This window comes from Condylura cristata, unplaced genomic scaffold, assembly GCF_000260355.1.
Source record: "Condylura cristata isolate star-nosed mole 26May11 unplaced genomic scaffold, ConCri1.0 scaffold00001, whole genome shotgun sequence".
Taxonomy (NCBI): Eukaryota; Metazoa; Chordata; class Mammalia; order Eulipotyphla; family Talpidae; genus Condylura; species Condylura cristata.
The window spans coordinates 81,857,024-81,876,238 of NW_004567102.1; the positions used below are offsets into that span (position 1 = coordinate 81,857,024).

Genomic DNA, 19,215 nt, shown 5'->3' on the forward strand with positions numbered 1-19,215 from the left:
CACAGATATGGACAACTCATTTATGGCAAAAGGGTGAATGGAGCAAGGAAAAGACAGCCACATGCAAAAGAATGAAACTAGACTACTGACGCTGTATACAAACACTAATTTAAAATGGATCTGGGTGTAAAATCTAAAACCATAAAATACATAGAAGAAAACAGTGAAGTATTATGTTCTATTCACATCAGCTTTAGAGATGTGTTTAGAGATTCAACTAAAAGGGAAAGAAAAGCAAAAATAAGCAAATGAAACTACATCAATCTGAAAAAACTTCTGCATGGCAAAAGAAAGCTGCTTCCAAACAAAAAGACCTTATTGGTGAATGGGAGAAGGTATTTACATATCATGAGTCAATTCAAAATATACTAGGAACTCATACAACTCAGGAGTTAAAACAAAAGAAAACAAAAACCAACCTGCTTTAAAAATGAGCACAGCATAGGAATAGGCATTTCTCCAGAGAAGACCTACGAATGACTAGTAGACCATGAAAAGACGGGTATTAGCTCTATTAAGGAAATGCAAATCAGCTACAGAGATATCACCTCACACCTGTGAGAATGGCCATGCTCCCTAAGAACAGAAACAATGTGGGAGAGAAGGGAACCACAGACACTATTGATGGGAAAGTAAGTTGGTGGTGTAACCATTATGGAAAGTGGTAAGAACTTCTTTAAAATTTTTTAAAAATGGGGAAAAGAGAAATGTTCTACAATGCTATCTTTTTAGAGCTTACCTGCTGACTGCCCGACATGTCTAGTAGCTTCTCCAGATCCTTGATATGACGACTGACCTCCTTCAAGAGAAGTTTGAGACGATTTCCAATAACATGGACTTTTTCTTTGGCTTCTAAACAGTCTGAGCCTTCAGCATTCACCAGCAGTTGGCAAGACATGTCTTGCAGTGAGGCCACTTTGAGTTGGGATTCTAATAGCTCACGCCTTATTTGCTATGTATATGATAAGAAATATTTTTTAAGAATTTTTGATAATTAGAGAACGTTCCCAGAGTACACTATGACATCACTTTAATGCCATGGGCAATTATACCTGAGTTTCCAAAAGCTGTGCTCACACATAGCAGGAGGGAGTGGCTCCAGGCACCAGGGATCTGAGTTCTAATCCTACCTCTGCCTAAAGATTTCTATAAGGCTCCCCAACATTTGGGATCCCAGCTTTCTCATTTGTTTTAAAAGATGGTACCATTCCTTCCCCGGTCGGCACTGTTACTGGAAGGCTTAAAATGGTGAAGGTATGTGAAAATGCCTAAAATACATTATTCAAATGAGACAGAAAAATGAAATCTGAGATCTAGTCAAGGTTTTAGAAAAACAGATAGTGAATGATTCATCGTTCAGCTCTTAATGCCTGAGGTCAAGACTGCAGTAAAAATGCAGTTGCCTAGTTTTGGTTTCTCAGGCCTTTATATTACTGAATTTAAAGTTACCGATTCTGTTGGTTAGGTTACTGAGTGTTAAATGTTAAAACATAACATTTTAAAATTACTGAAAGCTACCAAATGTAAAACATTTTATCCTAATGGAACTCAAATATACTTCTTTTCGCCCATAAAATCTCTTAAGTACATTATATGTTTTATTATCTGAAGTTCCCTGCACAAGAATCAATACAGCAAATTTCCTCTTGAATTTAGTGTTTGAAATTTCTTGCTTGTTGAGAGCTGGTGTTCTCTTTTTGTTAGAGAATGAAAGCAACTTATCACTTTCTCTTTCTGTCTGAGTTTTCAGAAACCTACTGTTAAGGTAACTGATGCATCTGGTATGCTTAATTTCTCTGAAGAAGTTTTAATGGTCTCTTTAATGACATTTTACTATACAACCTATCTAATAGACTTTCAGAATATAGGTGTGACATAGTTACAATTAAAAATAAGTATAAGTTGGTAAGGAGCTGTCTTAATAAAAACAAGCTAGTTTAGGCCCTGCCTGGTGGCGCAGCGGGATAAAGCACTGCACTGAGAAGCTTAAGCCACTTTCTCATGAGTTTGATCACTGCCTGCCCCGGAGCAGATCCACATGGCGTGGCAGACCTCTCCTGACCTGCCCACTGCTCCCCTCAGCAGTGTACTTCGTTGATCTGCCTGTTCTGCTCCCCACTCTGTCCCTGGTGAATCTTCTCACCCTCCACATCTCTGGCCTGTACCCCAGTTCTGTACAAATAAATAAATAAATCTTTAAAAACCAAAAAACAAACAAACAAACAAAAAACAAGCACTATTAGATAGTGTAACACTAAGGTTTCTACAATTAAGCAATGACTTCAGAATCAGATTCTAAAACTAATGCTATTGTTCATGTATATCGTCTGCTTCACAACAATTGGAAATGGGAGTAAAGAAGAGGACGTTAGAGACAATAATGTAAAAGTAAAAAAAATAAATAAATGTTTCCACCAACATTTGTTTTTCCCTAAATGGAAAGAAGACTTGCTGAAAAACAACCAGAGGTTGGCACACTTCATCAATCTCACCATCAGCTGCTTGTGTTGGTCCTGTAGTATCTCTGCATCAAGATGAGGGTCAATGGGCACAATTTCATTTTTCCTCCGGTCGATGTTCTCCAGCATGAGAAGCAAACCATGGCTCATTTCATGGAAATCCTGTTTAAAAGAAATACGGGCCATAAAATACTCTTGAATAATTTCTTTTTCTTTCCCTCACAGCTGAGATTTCCATGCTTTACAATTGCTAACATTAGAAAAGATAGTGCTAAGATCTTAAACAGAGAGCCTTTCTGCAGAAACACCAGTGCTGTGCTAATCAACTGAGCTCATGTTCTGACCAATTGCACTTGATTATTACTTGGAGGATAATTTAGATAAAAACACTTAATTCTAATACAATTATATAGCTTGAAAGGAAACAGCTCTCTCCCTTCTCTTCTTCCTGTATTCAAATGCCTCCATCTCTTCAGGTCTAAGCTCAGTCCCAAAGTCCTTCATGTATCTATCAGTTCATCCATTTGTTCAACATACAGCTACTGAAGGTCTCCGATGCTTAAGACACTGCACTAGGAGTGGGTGCAGGGTGAAATGGACTGGGTGCCTGCTTGCAAGGTGCTATTACCCTTGGGACCTGGAAAGCAGGCTTCACACCCTGCAAGAGCTTCCTGTCTTGCTTAGAATACAGTCCAAACTCCTGCCAGGGCTATTAGGCACTGCAAGCTGGAACCCAACTGCTCCATCTTCCTTCCCTGCACTGTCTCACTGACTGCACTGTGAGCCCACTGGCTGCTTGGCCTCCTCCTGGTCACATTAAGAACCTTCCTGCTTCTGGAACTTTCTATTTGCAGTTGACATTTGTTAAGCATTTATCATGTATCGAATATTATTAAAAAACATATAATGGACATATTACATTAGTTTCAGGTCCACAGTCTTGGGATTTGGTATTTGTATATACTGCAAAACGATTGCCACAGTAAGTCTAATTTATATCCATCACCATACACAGTTACATAAACTTTTTCTTGTGATGAAAAATGTAGAGATCTACTCACTGACCAATTCTCAAATACACAATACAATATGCTAACTATGGTTTCCATTCTGTATAGTATATCTCTATTACTTATTTATTTTACAGCTGGGGGTTTGCATATTTTAACCCTCTTCTCTTATTTCCCCAACCTCACCCCCTGCCTCTGGTGACCACCACCCTATTCTCTGACGTGAGCTGACATTGTGGGCTTGTTTTTGTTTGCTTGTGATTTTTTTCTCCCTTTAGATTTCACAGATGAGATCATATGATAACTGCCTATTTCTAGCTAACATTTCATATAGCATCTCCCCTCAAGATCCTCCTACATTGTCACAAATGGCAAAATTTCCTTTTATTTCCTGGCAGAATAGCGGGGAGAGAGCACCAGACTATGATGATGCACTCCGATGAATTGGTGGTGGGAAGCCTGTGGGAATACAACGGAGATGAAAAAATGCGCAAAATGAAGAATGATGCTAAAAGAAAAAAAGAATAGTATCCACATAGACATGCATGATGATATATTTACACCTACTCTGTCTCCTTCACTGTAATAGACTTCTAGAGTCAGCGCAAAGATCCCCAAGCCTCCCAGGCTTTTCTCAGTTAATATTATCAATATCTGAAAGCATCTCAATAAGCATCTGAGCATGTGTTTACTTGCAATTTTTATTATCTGTCTTCCAGAATTAAGTGGAGGCTGTGCTGGATTCTTACAGCTTGCTGTAATACCTATCACAGTGAACACCGAGCAAATAACTGTGGTGTGAATGGATGAGTAAATATTTGCAATGTTCACTTTTCTGTTTAAGGTTGCCTTCCTATGCGGTATGTGGTCAGCAAGTAACTGTTGGGTGAATGAATAAAATAAATAAATGAGTGGCAGAAGCACTAGTGAGACTGAGATAAGTGGGGAAATTGCCTCTTCTCAGCTGGACAGAAGATGACGAGATATCTGTCAACTCTTGGTCACATGTGCAGATCTTCCAGTATATGAAAAGTTTGGGTACATCATCATCTCATGCAAATACTGACAATGGGGAGTGGAGGTTGCTAAGATCTGCCACCCCAAAATAAGTCCGTGGCAAAAAGGGTTTCCTCCAGGGGGCTCTGAATCCTGTAGGAGATTGCCTTTGAACAAGACATTTATGTGGAACCTTCTCTCTGTGAGGAAGACTGCCTCGCTGTACGGGGGGAGACCTAATCTCGTCTTTTCTCAGTGGCGAATGCAGGACTTAAATCTGCACACCTCGGTTCGCCTGCCTTCCCTGGTAGACTCCCTTCTCTTTCTCCCACCCTCTTTGTCTCAACTGAGCTACTCATGATGGCAGCTGAAGCCATGAGGCCAGTCACTCAGTTTTGCCGGGTATCTCCCATGTGTACAGGAGACATAAATGTTACGATTAAACTTGTGACTTTTAATCTTATCAGTGTCTGATGCTTGCTTCAAGATTGGCCAGCCTAGAAGAACACAGAGGAGGTACGGGATGGTTTCTTTTGTGCCCCAACAGAAGCAGTTACATTATTCTAGTGACCGATAAATAAGCCAGAGGCTCTGCTCTTGGCCAGGCCTGCGGCTGGTGCCCCCGGACCTGGCACTGCATCAGCGCGTCCTGCAGCAGCCCCTGCCACTCCTCCAGCAGGGAGCACACGTGGTCCCAGCGCCCGTTCATCTGGGACAGGCGGTCCTGGAGGTCCCGGCTCTCCTCGCTGCCAGCCCTGGTGAACTCCGAGCTGCACAGGTTGATGGACAGGACGATGGCTTTGCGGTCGTCCACAGCTTTCTGGAGCTCCTGAAAGTAGAACCATCAAATAAGGACAATAACAATAGAGATACTAAAAACACAGTCCTTTGGAAATGCTTCCTTTAATTTAAAAAATCCATCAGTTACAGCTGGCCTTGAGGGATGGCACTGTAAATCGCAGGCTAGGGGACACAGCCTGGGATAGGTGTTGTGGGAAAGGAACTGGGTTAGATATTAGCTGCTCATTGACAACACGGACGGATCTTACGAAAATAGAGTGTAGCGTGGGCATCAGAAGCCGAGCTCTTAAATGTAAAATGCATACCTAAGTGTAAAAGACCACTTAGGTCATTTAAAACCCTTGTGCACACACAAATTCATTCTTTGCGAATGCAAAGGAACAAAAACAACCTGAAGTATTTCAGCAGGCTGATGTGGATTAAGGAAGGGGGATTTCAAAGCGAGAGGGGGTGGGGGAAAGGGTGACTAAGGAAAACTTGGAGGGGCTTGCTAGGAAGCAATTACGATCCTGAGTATTAACCTAACTGCTGGGCTGGGAGTTTAGTCACAATCAAAACAGACTGAACCCTGCAGCTTCAAGCCGCAGGAAACACACTGTTCACGCCAGTGCGCACATCCCATCCTGCTGGGCCAGTGGTACTCAAGCTTGTGCAGAAGAACAAGGTGACAAGCTGGTTTAGGAAGTGGATTCCCAGGTCCCGACCACCTGCTTTTCTGACTCTGAGGACACGCAGGAAGGCCCAGGGCGGCTACCTTAAGCTTCTTGATCTGCAGCTCGATGGACTGGATGTCGGTGCTGGGGCCCAGGTGCCTCAGCCGCACCAGCTCCTCCTCCGTGTCTCCCAGCCAGGCCCACAGGTTGTGCAGGTCGGAGTTGAATTGCTGCCACTTGTGCTTCATCTGCAGCTCCTTGCTCAGCGCCTGGGCCTGGATGAGCTCCCATCGGTCAATGACACCTGCCAGACAGGCGCGAGAGGCTGAGTTACCTGCTCCACCTGCCATGCTTAGGACAGCTGCCCACACACTTGGTGGCTGGCTTTAAACAGCGACAGAAATAAGAGTAAGGCTACCGGGCATTTCTGTTGTCATCATTGGTAAGGGTCAGTTAAGAGAGTTTAACGGCTGTGTTTTTCCTGTCTGTATTTTTGCTTACTTTTTTTTTTTTTTAAAGATTTATTTATTTGTGCATACAGAACTGGGGTACAGGCCAGAGGCTCAGGGGCGGCGAGAGGCTTCACCAGAGACAGAGTGGGGAGCAGAACAGGCAGATGGACGAGGTACACTGCTGAGGGGAGCAGCGGGCGGGTCAGGAGAGGTCTGCCACACCATGTGGTCACCTCCGGGGCAGGCGGGAATCGAACTCATGCGGAAGTGGCTTTAGCTTCTCAGTGCTGTGCTTTAACCTGCTGCGCCACCAGGGAGGGCCCGTGTCTGTATTTTTAATGATAATCGGTGGGGAAAATAGCTACAGAGCATGTAACACTATAAGGAGCTTTATGAGCTAATAAGCAGCCATGTACATGACGGCGTCGTTTGGATTCTTTCTGCACCAGAACGACATCTTGAATCCCTGGCTGGGGAGAGCAGAGACAGTGTGGTAGAAGAAATGGGACATGAGAAACACCGTGAGCCTTTCTCACCTCCCTTTTCTGTCGCCAGAGATCAGTGAAACTGGAAGGCAAGCTCCCAGGGCGGACTGGTGGGGCGGCATGGCAGCACGCTCAGCTGGACACGCAAAGGGCTTCTGGACCTGCCGCGCCCTCCCGGTGAGCTGAGACTACGCGACTCACCAGCTGTTTGGCTTTCGGTGCTGTTCAGGTTCACAAAGCCAGGGAAGTTCTCTTCTTCCTGCTTTAGTTTGTGCTCCAGTCTCCTCACGGAGTCAAGGCTGCCGCTGCACTCCCCTAGCAGCTTCATCTGTTCGGACAGAAGGAACAGCCACAACTCTCAGTTTTTCACCAGTATGAGAACAGGGGAAAATATCTCTGTAGCTCTGCAACCATGACTGAGTCTCATTTCTCTGCTGCTTGCTGCTAAAAATCAGTCAAAGACACATGACATATTCATATTCATGTGGGTCTTCAACAGATATTCCACATATTCTGCATGAGAAGTCCTAAAATTTTCTTTTTAATTTTGTGAACTGAAACAGACCAAAACAATCCAAGGTTTACAATGGCAAGCCCTCAGCTGGCAAGACACGACATCACTTTTTGCAAGTTGCTCCTTTTTTCTCAAACCGAAATGTGTGAACAGTAACGTTATCACAAATCTCAAAGGAACATTTCTTTGCATTAAGTAATTAAGGTGCTCAAGAGCATAAGGCCATGCTAAAGCCGGTTGCTTCATGAGAAAATTTAAGCAGTGCTTTAATCGGTATTAAGAGAATTAACTCTGCTATGAAAAGCTTCCGACTGCATGTTTAATCACATCTCAATACTCAAGATAAAAAGAACAAGTGATTTCAAGGCACTTCTGCTCGACTGAATACAAGCTCATCTTTCAAAGCTTCTCACAAATCACATTACTAATGACTTGATTATTTTTACTAAGGCTAAGTAATACTGTTAGTGATGTCAGCCTGGTCATCATGAAATCACAACACGCTTTTAAAAACTAGAGCTTTCAGTATAATAGAAGTTGGCATCATAGGCCAAATTTTTTTTTCTGGTTTTTAGAAAAAAAAAATAAATGATGATTGCTCTTTGTAGTCATGAGGAGGATATTCACATCGGCTTATATTACTAGAATATTTTCTTTCCTGGTTTTAAAAAGAAGCATATGTGAGTTTCATTAGACTTAGGGAAAATAAATTTTCTCTTTTTACTAATCCATCTTTTGGATATGAAAAGATGGTCTGACCCATGGAGAAGATTTATTTCCAAATTTGATGTAGGAGTGTACATATAGGAATTTGGGGAACATTTAGTCAGTAACACAAGTGTAAAGTAAAACTATCATATGTTCTATTAAAAGATGTGCCCATAGCACTGATAAAAGATGCAATGTCTCATTCTCTTTCCCATTCAGCAGAATTGTCATCTCCAGAATAAACTCTAGGAACAGAGGATAGAAAAGTTCCAAGGCTATTACATGAATCAATAAATCCAGGAAAAGAGCTAAAAAAAATTCCATGTAAGTAATCTATTAGCTAAAATATGCTGCTCTAAGAATAACTTTGGTCCAAAACTATTGGCTGAATTTGGGAAAACGCCTGATGGCTTTGGGGGCCAAAGCATTTTGTGGCTTTCCAGTAAAACAGGACAGGACCATGACTGTGAGGCTGGTGAGACTCAGCACAGACCGCCTCTCAGGTCACTGCTGACAGGGCTGCGCTCTGCACATCCATGCCAAGAGCTCAAGGGCAGCCTGGTGTAGGCAGAGCCCTGACAACCCTCCTGCCGCACCGTTCTCTGTCACACCTCTGTGTCCTCCAGGTCGACAGCAGGCTCACTGGGGCAGGGCTACTCACATAGCCTCTGTAGCTGGCGTCCAGCTCTGGTCCTGTGGGGGTTTTGCTGCGGATGACATTTTCGGTTTGCTGTATCTGAAAGCGGCTGTCGTCCAGGGCTTTGCCCAGCTGCCGGACCCGTGACTCCAAGGCGCTGGCGTCCCCTGCAGTGTCAACCACAAGAACATTCGCAAGCGTGGTTTTCAGGGAGCTTAATAAGTTGCTTTAGACTGGGTAGCATCGAAATAGCATCTGTGCAGGTAATTATAAAGCTAATTTAGTACTGAAGTGCTGGAGGGTTAAATATTTAGATGAGTGGACCAAAGAACAGGTTTGAGATTTTGCAAAAGGGTTCTGTTGAGTTCCGCTCCCCCTTCTAGCTGGTTTTCTGAAAATCTGCATGATCTAAGCTATGGAAAACCTTTCTAAAAACTCAAAGTAGAGTTCACTGCAGCCCAATAACTAGAAGCAGGGACTGTTCCTGTCCCCCAGCTGTCCCCTAGCAAGCAGGGGCAGGTATGCCCTTTAATGTCTTTATCTGTATCACAGAAGATGCTGCCTTTGTGGGCTCAGGGGTCTGATCCACTCACTGAAGTAAGAACTTCAGCTTCAGGACAGGACAGCTATTTACAGAGATACTGAATTAGCAAAGGCTGGCTTTTGTTTAATCCCTAAAACAACATTAGGAGAAAGCTAAGTTGTATAGCATTTCCACCTAAGCCCACTCTAAGCTCCTCTCTCTATCTTTTTTAGGATTTATTTATTTACGCACACAGAACTGGGGTGCAGCCAAAGGTGCAGGGGCTGTGAGAGGATTCACCAGAGGCGGAATGGGGAGCAGTACAGGCAGACTGATGAGGCACACTGCTGAGGGGAGCAGCAGGCGAGATAGGAGAAGTCTGCCACGCCATGTGGGTCAGCTCCAGGGCAGGGATCGAACTAGCACTGAAGTGGCTGCCGCCAGCTTGCAGTGCTGTGCTCCAACCAGCTGCACCACCAGGGAGGGCCCTGGCTCCTCTCTTTACAGAGATGTTACACCTTTTTGCAAATGAATTTGTGCTAATGAGTATGCATGCAAGTCTTGCCGTAGGCTTTGATGATGAGGGAGTGAAGCTAGTAGGGGGTGAAAGCAGAATGGGTATTAGTGAGCTCATTCAGATTGTTGTCTGAAAATGCGTCCCTAAAACTCCCGAAGAAGCGATGCAGGTAGCTATGCTACTTTGCTGTCTGTTCTTTTGCTTTTCTTCAAAAACTTAAGTGTAAATTAATAACTCCACCATTCAAGCTATGTCACAACTCTGTTCTCCCACCCTCTGCCCAAGCTACTGACTCTGGGATACAGTTTTCCCAGTGCAATATTAAGAAAACCAGTTTCTTATTCTTTTTTAAGTGTTCTTGTTTCGGGAATAGTTCTGTCCTTACAGGAGGTTCTAGGGACCTATGGCCTGGAATTTTCATTTTAAATTATTTTCTGAGGCTACTTCTTTTTCTAGCATAGTAATAATAAAGTTCTTCTTTCACATGCGTGTGCCATAGATGTGTGAGAGGGCTGAGATGTGCCAAGAGAGGAGGCTTGTTACAGGTGAGGCAGGCTTGCTTTGGCTTTTTGTGCCTACCAGCAGTATTTCTGATTGCATTTTCTGTGAGTTTTACATAGGCCTCAGGACTTTCAGGGATCATTACATCTGTAAAAAGAACACAGTCTAAGTTGCCAGCTACGTTGTGCAAACCTTAGTTCTCTGTGGCAGGAAAATAAATAATTTTCCTAGAGAGAAAAAAAAAAGGTAGTTAATCATTCTAGACAGAGTTCCTAGCGTACAGAGGCATGTGAGCAAGGCGGAAGTTTCCTGAAATGAATCCTCGTGAGAGCTCGCACAACAAGGAGCCACGTTAGAAGTCATGCTCTGTTCTAAGCGCTCACTCATCCTCAGATCACCCTGTGGGCTGCATGGAGCATGATCCCCACTGCTAGGGTGAGAAAGCAGAGGGGCAGAGGGATTGAGCTACTTATCCCGTTTCAGTAGCTAGGACGTGGCAGAGTGGATTTTCAACAGATTCTAGAGCAGCGCTGTCCAGAGATCTCACTCATAGCTGATATATATATTTCAACGACATGAAAGAGTGAACCAAATTAGACAAAAACACATTTTCGGCCTGTAAGACCAAAACCGTGGCTACCATAAGGAAAGGAGGAAGGAAGACAAAGAAATTGGGTCCCAGAGCCAACTGTATGCCAAAGAACCGATTGGGCTTAAAAGGAGAATAGGCTACTTCATGTAGCAAATCCAGACGTTGATGTTTCATGATGCATGCATGCAACCTGCATAAAGTGGTAATGCAATGTTAGTGCAATCAAAAATTATATATATGAGAAAAAACATGAGCCACATATGTCTACTGAAGTGTCGAACAACCACATAAAATGTAAGAGGAATGCAATTTTGCTACTACAGCTTACTACATGAATATACCCAAGTTATAACATCTAGTAACATCACTATTATTCATGTTTCATATTTTTCCTTCGGGCCTGTGGTCATGTCTTTGTGTCAGTTAACACAGAAAGTATCAGGGAGCACGGCCCAAGTCAGGGCCTGACAGCCAGGGGCCAGTCACTGCACAAGCACTGGAGAGGCCAATGCCTCTTGCGACAGTCCTTGGGGATCTGACTGTGTCAGAAACAGGCAGAACCGTCCTTTAAGAGAGTGGATGAGAGGTGTCTACAAGTGCCACAACTGGCCTCCACTTATTCTATTTTTCACTGGCAGATGTTTCTCTTTCTCTGTCACCCCTTCATTAGATGTGTTGAGTGTCTTCCCGCATTGCTTTATACACTGGTTGGGGTGACACCCTGCCCCCAACTCCCCAGAGACAATCACCATCACATTTAGGTAACTCTATAATCTACATATCCAGTCCCTGGACCTATGGCCGGGATTTTCCTTTTGGATACTCGGGAACCTTCCAGCCAGGGTGTGTGCAACTGAACTCTCCTCCCTCTCTCTGGGGCCTGTCTTCCTGGTCTGGGAGACACGCTCGTCCCCTTTCCTCCTTGTGGCCCTTAAGATGGACAGCCGCCTGCACCTCTCCCCAGCACACCCAAGCCAGGTCACTCAGTCCTCATCTTGCCAAAGAGCAGTGACAGAGGCCCCGTCCCGACGCCTCACAGCCCTTCCATTCTCTTTTCCACACCACTTCCTTCGTCCCACCCACCTTCACGTCCGCACTCCTCCATCTCCCAATGTGCTCCCCACCACCGAGGATGGGCACAGCCTCTGATCACCTCACCTCCCTCCCTAAGCGAGAGCCCGGTGGTGGCTCGTCATCGCCTCTAGGGTTAGAGGCTTCGTGAATAGGATGCTTCATGACCAGCTCTCTGTCTGTCTTCTACCTCCACTTTGATCACTCCATGCCTCAGGCTTGTCATTCCGGCCACATTTCAGGTGACCAAAAGCCAATGATCAAGTTGGGCTGGGCTCCCTCTTCTATTCTCCTCCAAACATTTCTGTTTCTACCTGCCTCCTAGTCATTCTTCGGGTCTCAGCTCAAAAGTCTGGTCCCTACAGATTTCCTCCAGGTTCCCACTGGCCTTTTTCGTGTGGCTCTAGGCTACCATGGACAGGCACTGCTATTCTCGCGCTGAGCACCGGAGACCTCCCTAGTGTGTCTGTCCAGGCCAAGGGCAGGCTCTTTGAGGAGAAAAGCAACTGTGTGTCCTCACTGCTGAGCACCGTACTTGTCCCATTGGCAGCACATGACTACATGAGGACAATCCGGTGGCCACAGCTCCATGAGTGACCAGTCATGGCCAAGAGTGCCCTTCTGTGCCATTTCCCTTCATGGGAGAAGGAAGAAAACACACCTGCCTAGCTTACATGTTTATAACCCAACATTCATTCTCCTTTATTTCCCTTCAAGCCGAGCTATGGAGAGAGCACCTCCCTACCTGATAAACCGACAGCTCCGCTGAGGTAGAAATCTTTGTCTTCCTGACCCTCTTCATCCTCGGAGGGCAGAGCTCTGGACACGGCTGACTCCAGGTCACGGCTGAGGTCATAGTCATGGTCCCATTCCAGAGGGATGGAGTCCACACTGGCAGGGGTGTCTCGTCCTGACCGCTCGCTCCGGACAGGCTGGGCGAGTGAGAGGGAGGGGTTAGAGGAAGGCTGGGGGGACAGCGCGCTGTCCCCAGGGGTCTCGTGCCAGTGGAGGTCTGAGAGGGCTGCAGAGTCGTCCAGCTCGGGCTCCCGGTCGGAGAGGTCGTGCTCGTCATCCGGGAGCTAAAATGCAGTCAAGCCAACTTGGTTACATGGTGAAGCGAAGACCCCTCACTGCTCGCCTGCGTTCACCTGGCCTCAGTGCTCAAGCCCATCATGGTCACCACCCCTATCTTGGCGCAGGTGACTGTAAACTGTATTATCAACTAAGTGAGACTCTCTGATCACTTTTATAAATAACTTATAATATACCAAAGCCTCAATTGAATCCCTGGGAAAACAGACCACTGTAATCTATTTCACATAGACATGTTTACATAAAATAATGTAAATAAATCAACATAGGACCATCACTGTCACACAAAGTAGAATCCAGCACATGCCAAGAGCAGAAGGAAATTACTAATAAAAGCAGAGCTGCTCCTTTTTGATTTTATATCCCAGATACAAAATATATTTTGCGACAGGAGTCTCCAAATAAACTCGTAATCACATCTCAACAAAAAGGTGTGACTGTGGTAGCAATTAGGGAAATGGGAGAGAAAAGCAGACTCAACTGAACACCTTATCAACTGAGCAACCATTTACATTCTTACTTCCAGCCCACTGATTAGAAGATTCTTCATCCTCCATGAATATATGTGCCAAGTATACTGTGGTAAACTCTTTATGTTGATATTAACCCATTTAATGCCCAAGGCAATGCTTTTTACAATGGAGGTACCAGTTTGGCAATAGAGGAAACTGAGGCAAGAGCAATGAAGGAACCTGCCCAAGTTTACATGTGGAACCAGGACAGGAACCCAAGCACCGTATGGTGTCTGTCCCCTCACCCACTCATGCTGCTGCCACACCCAGAACTTATCTCCTCCAATAATGCCAGTGACATACAGGCAGGCGGATGAGCTTCTTGTGGTATCTTTCCACGCGCCCGAAGACCTCCTGACAGTAGCGTCGGAGTTCGTCGAGCTCCTCCTCAATGACGGCCGCGTCCAGAGGCTCACTCTTCTCAATCAGCTGTTCCCCTTGGGCGATGATCTGCTCAATCTTACTGCGGTTCAGTGAAATTTCATGTTGGAAAGCCTGGGGAACACACGTCCAGTGTAAGTTCTGACTGCTCATACTGATCCAAAATAACTTCACAATATTTAGAAAAAGCAAGGAGGAGATAGTGAATTTGTCATCCACCGTAACAAGCCAAGAGGCTATTGCTGTCAAAAGCATGACAGCAATGCTTTTTCATTTATTTTAAATTTTATTTATTTTTGCATAGAGCCGGGGTATAGGTCAGAAGTGCTGGGTGTTTGAGGTTTCACCAGAGACAGAGTTGGAGAGCAGAAAGGTGGACTGATTGAAATACACTGCTGAGGGGAGCAGCGGGTGAGACAGGAGAGGTCTGCTGTGCCGTGTGGGTCAGCTCCCTGGCTGGGGATTGAACTCAGGCTGTAACAGTGATAGCGCTGAGGCTTAACCACTAGGCGACCAGGGAAGTTTGGCATCAACATTTAAAAGAAAGAAGAGGAGTCAAAAGTAGAATCAGAATTTCATGATCAGAAAGGTAACTCTGGCTTATAAAATTCATCACCAGGTACAGTGGGGGTAGAGATTCACCAGGAAAAGGATTCAAACCATCATGGAGTTGATGGCACTGAACAAAAGCATAAATGCCACTATGGTGCTACTGAAATAAATTTAGAACTTTGGAAAATGTGCCTAATTGTTTTTTGAAAAAATACACTGAATATTTTAATTTCCAAATTTTTGATCCTGTATCAAACATGACTAAGAGAAATCATCCCATGACAATGTCACAAATTCTTTTTGGATGAAACTTTCATTGTTTCAGGATTTAAGCAGGAATGGGAAGATTTAATATTTAATATTTAAAATATTGAGTATTTTAATCTGAAAAAAATAAAGCTTTATCATTAACTCCCTAATGTGACAGGCACTATGACTATTCCTTTTAAAAAAAAAAAATCTATCTTGGACAGAAAATCTCATAAGCTCCCTAATACAGTATTCAGGTTGGAAAATGTGCTTCCACTTAGGGAATACTTGTACCTAATGTACATCTGCTTACTGAATTGCTCAAGTAGTTACTGTATTAGAATCGTATAGAGAAAAATATCGAATGTGTTCCAAAGCGAACTCGGCATCAAGGAAAAGGTAAGCGATGTGCAATGGGACTTCAACATGAGAAAGTTTTATTGCTTTGGAATATGGAGGTTGAATAAATTACTGGAAGATGATAGAAACACATCAGGAACAATAACAAAACAGAAGATCATTGACACTCTACCACCCACTTAAAAACCAAAAGCATCTACGGGAAGGGCAATTGTCTCTGGGAATACTCTTGATTTGATTATCTTTTGTATTCCCTTAACTTCTTTCCAGTTGGGAAGCACTCATCCTTCTGAAAGGAAATCCTGCAAGTCCCTTATTCTTCAGACATCTTTTGCACTGATAGCTTGAAAAATCAGTCCTCTGTTACCTTGAGCTGCTTTATCTTGGCCTGAACATCACACTCTGAGAAATGCTCGATGTTCGTGAGCTGCAGGTCCATCTCGGTCAGCCACACCAGGATGCTGTCCCGCGCGTTCTCAAACTCCTCCCGCTGCCCGATGAAGTGCTGCACGGAAAACAACATGGGAAGGAATGAGAAGCCCACAGACAGACTGAGGTGTCCCCGCCCGTCCCCAGGCTGCGTGGAAGCCGTTTTCTCAGCGAGCAATGAGAACTCGGAGTTTTCAGCTCATCAATGCATTCTGGGTACCCCCATAGCTATCCCAGCATTCCATAAGCCCTTCACATCCCTATGTTGTGTTCAAATGGCCCAAGCCTCTTCTCTGAGCCTGGGCACTACCAGAAGGGCAGGGGAAAGACCTTGAGTCTGCGCAGGATGGAGGTGACGCGCTTCTGCAGGTCGTCCCAGCGCCGGTTGCCCTCGTGGACCATCTGTTTCAGGCTGCAGCCAGAGTCCGTGCGGTTCTCCCGGGCCAGGCGGCGGTACTGCTTGTTGATCAGCTCCAGCTGGGTCAGGCTCTCGTGCACCTGCCGCTGGAAAGCCTGAGGCCACAGAGAAGCAGGGGGAGGACCGTCAGGGAGGGGTTTCCGGCCAGGGCGAGGGGCTCCCCACTGCAGTGGGACCGAGAACAGAAGCCACCTGGACCCAGGCGGAGCGAAAGGGCCACTGCTTATGAGTGTGCAAGGAATGGTGATCGGTGTCTGAAGGAAGAGGCCAAACCACAATGCAAAGAAACGGTGCGAATACATGCGAATTTATAACTCACAAACGCAGGCACGGAGGCGACAGATACATACACAGAGTACAGTTTTGTAAATAATGAAGAATTAAGTATAATGATCAATACTTTTTAAATAATAAATAAAATTTATATCTAGGTAAATTGTGCTCTCTCCCCCCAAAAAAGATTCTTCACCCTCTATCTTCACTCCTATTCTCATTGCAGTGCTATTTACAATAGTCAACTTATGGAAACAACCTAAATGCCTAAGCTCAGAGGGGTAGAGAGAGGCTGCAGATACACAACAGCAGTTGTTCTACCATGGAAAAAAGAGGAGCTCTTGCTATTATGCCTAGAGTTTGGGTTGGCTTGCCTTCATCAGCTGCATTGTTTCTTTATATTCCAGATACGGTGAAACCATCAGGTTTCTCCCGATTTACTTCTCTTAGCGTGACCTCCCTCCCCCCATTTCTATCCATGTTGCCATAACAGCAAGAGAGGGAGGAGAGGGTGGGGAGAAAAGGGAGAGGGGTGCTAATGGCACATGAGGGGTGCTGTGGTGGTGGATGTGGTGTGATAAGATACAGGTGAAGACCTATGAATCTACCTACTTGATACACCTGCAACATATATAGTGTAGCAAATCCACTTCATCTCCATAAATAGAATCAAAACAAAATAAATCTTGGAAAAAGGTCATCCTAGCAAATCCAATCATCTAGTCTGTAAAACCCCAGAAAAGAACGTGGTAAGGAATATTCAGGTTTTGTGATTATTGGAAGTCAGCATATATGTGCGCCCACTAAGGTGCTGGTGGACCATGTGGGGGGACACTCAAGCACCCCCAGATCCTTTCCAATATTCACACAATGAGCAGGTTACAGACTTCCCTCAAACATACTTCTGGTTTTGTGACTTATTTCCATTTCCCGAGAAAACTAATTACAAGGTAAACGAAAAAGTCATTCATTATTGAATCTATTTATAAAACTAACTTTTCCCATAAAATCTGAGAGTCTAAAATAGCACCAGAAAGCATCTTTTATAATCTGCTTTATAGTGGTGGCTAGTTATAGAAGGCATGAACCTTTAGGAAGATGAAGGAATAAGAGACAGGACCTGAATGCTTCCACCACCACTTCTTCCACCTGGAAGAGTTGAAATGTACTGCAGAGTGTATTGTGGCTTATTACTATAAGTTTCGAAGGAAAAACACTTCAGATTGAAAAAAAAAGTCAGAATGTAGTGGTACATTAACACATAAAATTACACACTCAAATACTTCACTTATTTAACTGAGAATTTGAACATTTTGTCAATTCTATGATCTTTGTTTTTAAACTCCCCAAGACAAAAGCCTAACTTTGTTTTTCCTGTAATAGATCTCGGTAAATACTGTGAGAAGACTGGGGTAGGAGAAGCAACTGAGAAAGATTTTTTGTAAGCTATATGTACCAGAACTCTTTGCTGTCACTATTTGTGAGCATACTTTGATAATTTGTGAGTGTTGCCTGCCTGTCAGTGGGAATTGAAGGAAAAGAAACCTGAGATCAAAACACAGTCAGCTTAAAGCTACGTGAGGTCACCTGTGGATATGAGAGGCAGCTGAGGGGCAGCCTCACCATAAGGCTGTGATTCAGCCAAACCACAGCAAACAGGAACACACAGGCCAGGGACCGGAATCATGGATGATTCCTTCCTTTATCAGGCTGATTACATTGTGGCTATTTTTGTCTCTACGTAATTGAAAAGTCTTCAGTGACTCAAAGTGGCACGGCTCTTCATTTGTAATAGAAATGGGTTCCAATTAAAATGTTTCGTTCCATTTAGATCCAACTCTATTTTACCAGTGATTGAAAAGAGTGAAGCTATGTTCCAACTAGATTAAGAAAAATCAAGAAAATATATTTGGAAGATAGATTTTTTTTTTAAGATATGGAAAACCATTAAACCATTGTACCTTAATACTAGAAAAGATGGGTGATTGCTTGTCAAGAGTCATGAATTGAAAACGATGCCTTCCTTTGGAGGGAAGCTAGAATTTCTCCTTATGATTATTCTAATTGCAATTCTTGGTAGACTTAAATTAAAATCTCCTCTTTTATTTAACAGTTTATGAGCTGATAATGATTATGACCACAAAGTCATCACCAAGTTGTTTGAACAAATAATGTGTGGGTGAATGTTTAGTTTGTACCTCAGGACTCCAACTCCCAGCTAGCTACTTGGACAGCAAAATAAGGGTTAAGTATTTGGCATTATGAGTCACCTCAAATTTCTTTAATTCTTCCTTGGCAACGGTATAGAGCACCCCAGAAGTGCTGGGGAAGGCAGCTGTCCTTTCCGAAATCTTCAGCCAGTCTTCAAAACGAGAATAGTCATCCAGAAATTTCTGCCACAACCGCCACGTCTCTTCAATCCTGAGGCAGAAAATGAAAGACCTGAATCTCACAGTTGAAGATGGTTTATTTATGCTCCAGACCTGGGTCTGCAGCCTGCCGCAGGATTAGGGCTGCCCCAGCACAGCAACCGATGGGCCAAACAGTAACTGTGCCTCAGTCAAATTGGACCAGAGTGAAAAACAGACAACTGTTTGAGCTAAAATAAAACAGCTGTTTTTTTTTTTTTTTTTTAAACAAATGTCCTGTAGCTCTGGATTGGGAATTAGTCAAATCAAGTATTATAAGTGCATAATCTGAACTGTTCTGGGTCAGTGTACATAGGAAGTTTAGAAATTTCAGTTTAGAAATGCAACCACATGCTTGCAGGCCCTGCTCAGACCAACATTCCACTAAGCAAAACTGAAACTTGAACATTCATTGAAGTCTAACATCAAACGCACCCTCACCAAAACCAGCCTATTTCAGAAAGCAGGACAAATACTAGCTTTTCACAAGTTCCCCAGAGAGAGCACAAAGTTCCGTGCCTTTAATCCTTACAAGAGTTTTCTTATCTTTTAAAAAAAATTCATGTATTTATGCATACAGAACTGGGGTACAGGCCAAAGGTGTGGGGGCAGTGAGAGAATT

At 44.0% G+C, this 19,215-nt stretch overlaps 1 protein-coding gene across 1 annotated transcript in view; it reads right to left on the minus strand.

Annotated features, from left to right (window-relative positions):
- The window catches only part of SYNE1 (spectrin repeat containing, nuclear envelope 1), a 424,261-nt gene that overhangs the window by 18,261 nt on the left and 386,785 nt on the right, over positions 1–19,215 (minus strand). Inside the window, exons 129-139 of the mRNA XM_012735121.1 lie at positions 18,456–18,606; positions 15,825–16,007; positions 15,433–15,570; positions 13,827–14,018; positions 12,665–12,998; positions 8,740–8,882; positions 7,058–7,184; positions 6,021–6,223; positions 5,094–5,294; positions 2,493–2,621; positions 740–952 (exon numbers count right to left, since the gene is read on the minus strand). Coding sequence (XP_012590575.1) covers positions 740–952; positions 2,493–2,621; positions 5,094–5,294; positions 6,021–6,223; positions 7,058–7,184; positions 8,740–8,882; positions 12,665–12,998; positions 13,827–14,018; positions 15,433–15,570; positions 15,825–16,007; positions 18,456–18,606 — 2,014 coding nt within the window. The remainder of the gene's footprint in view (positions 1–739; positions 953–2,492; positions 2,622–5,093; positions 5,295–6,020; positions 6,224–7,057; positions 7,185–8,739; positions 8,883–12,664; positions 12,999–13,826; positions 14,019–15,432; positions 15,571–15,824; positions 16,008–18,455; positions 18,607–19,215) is intronic.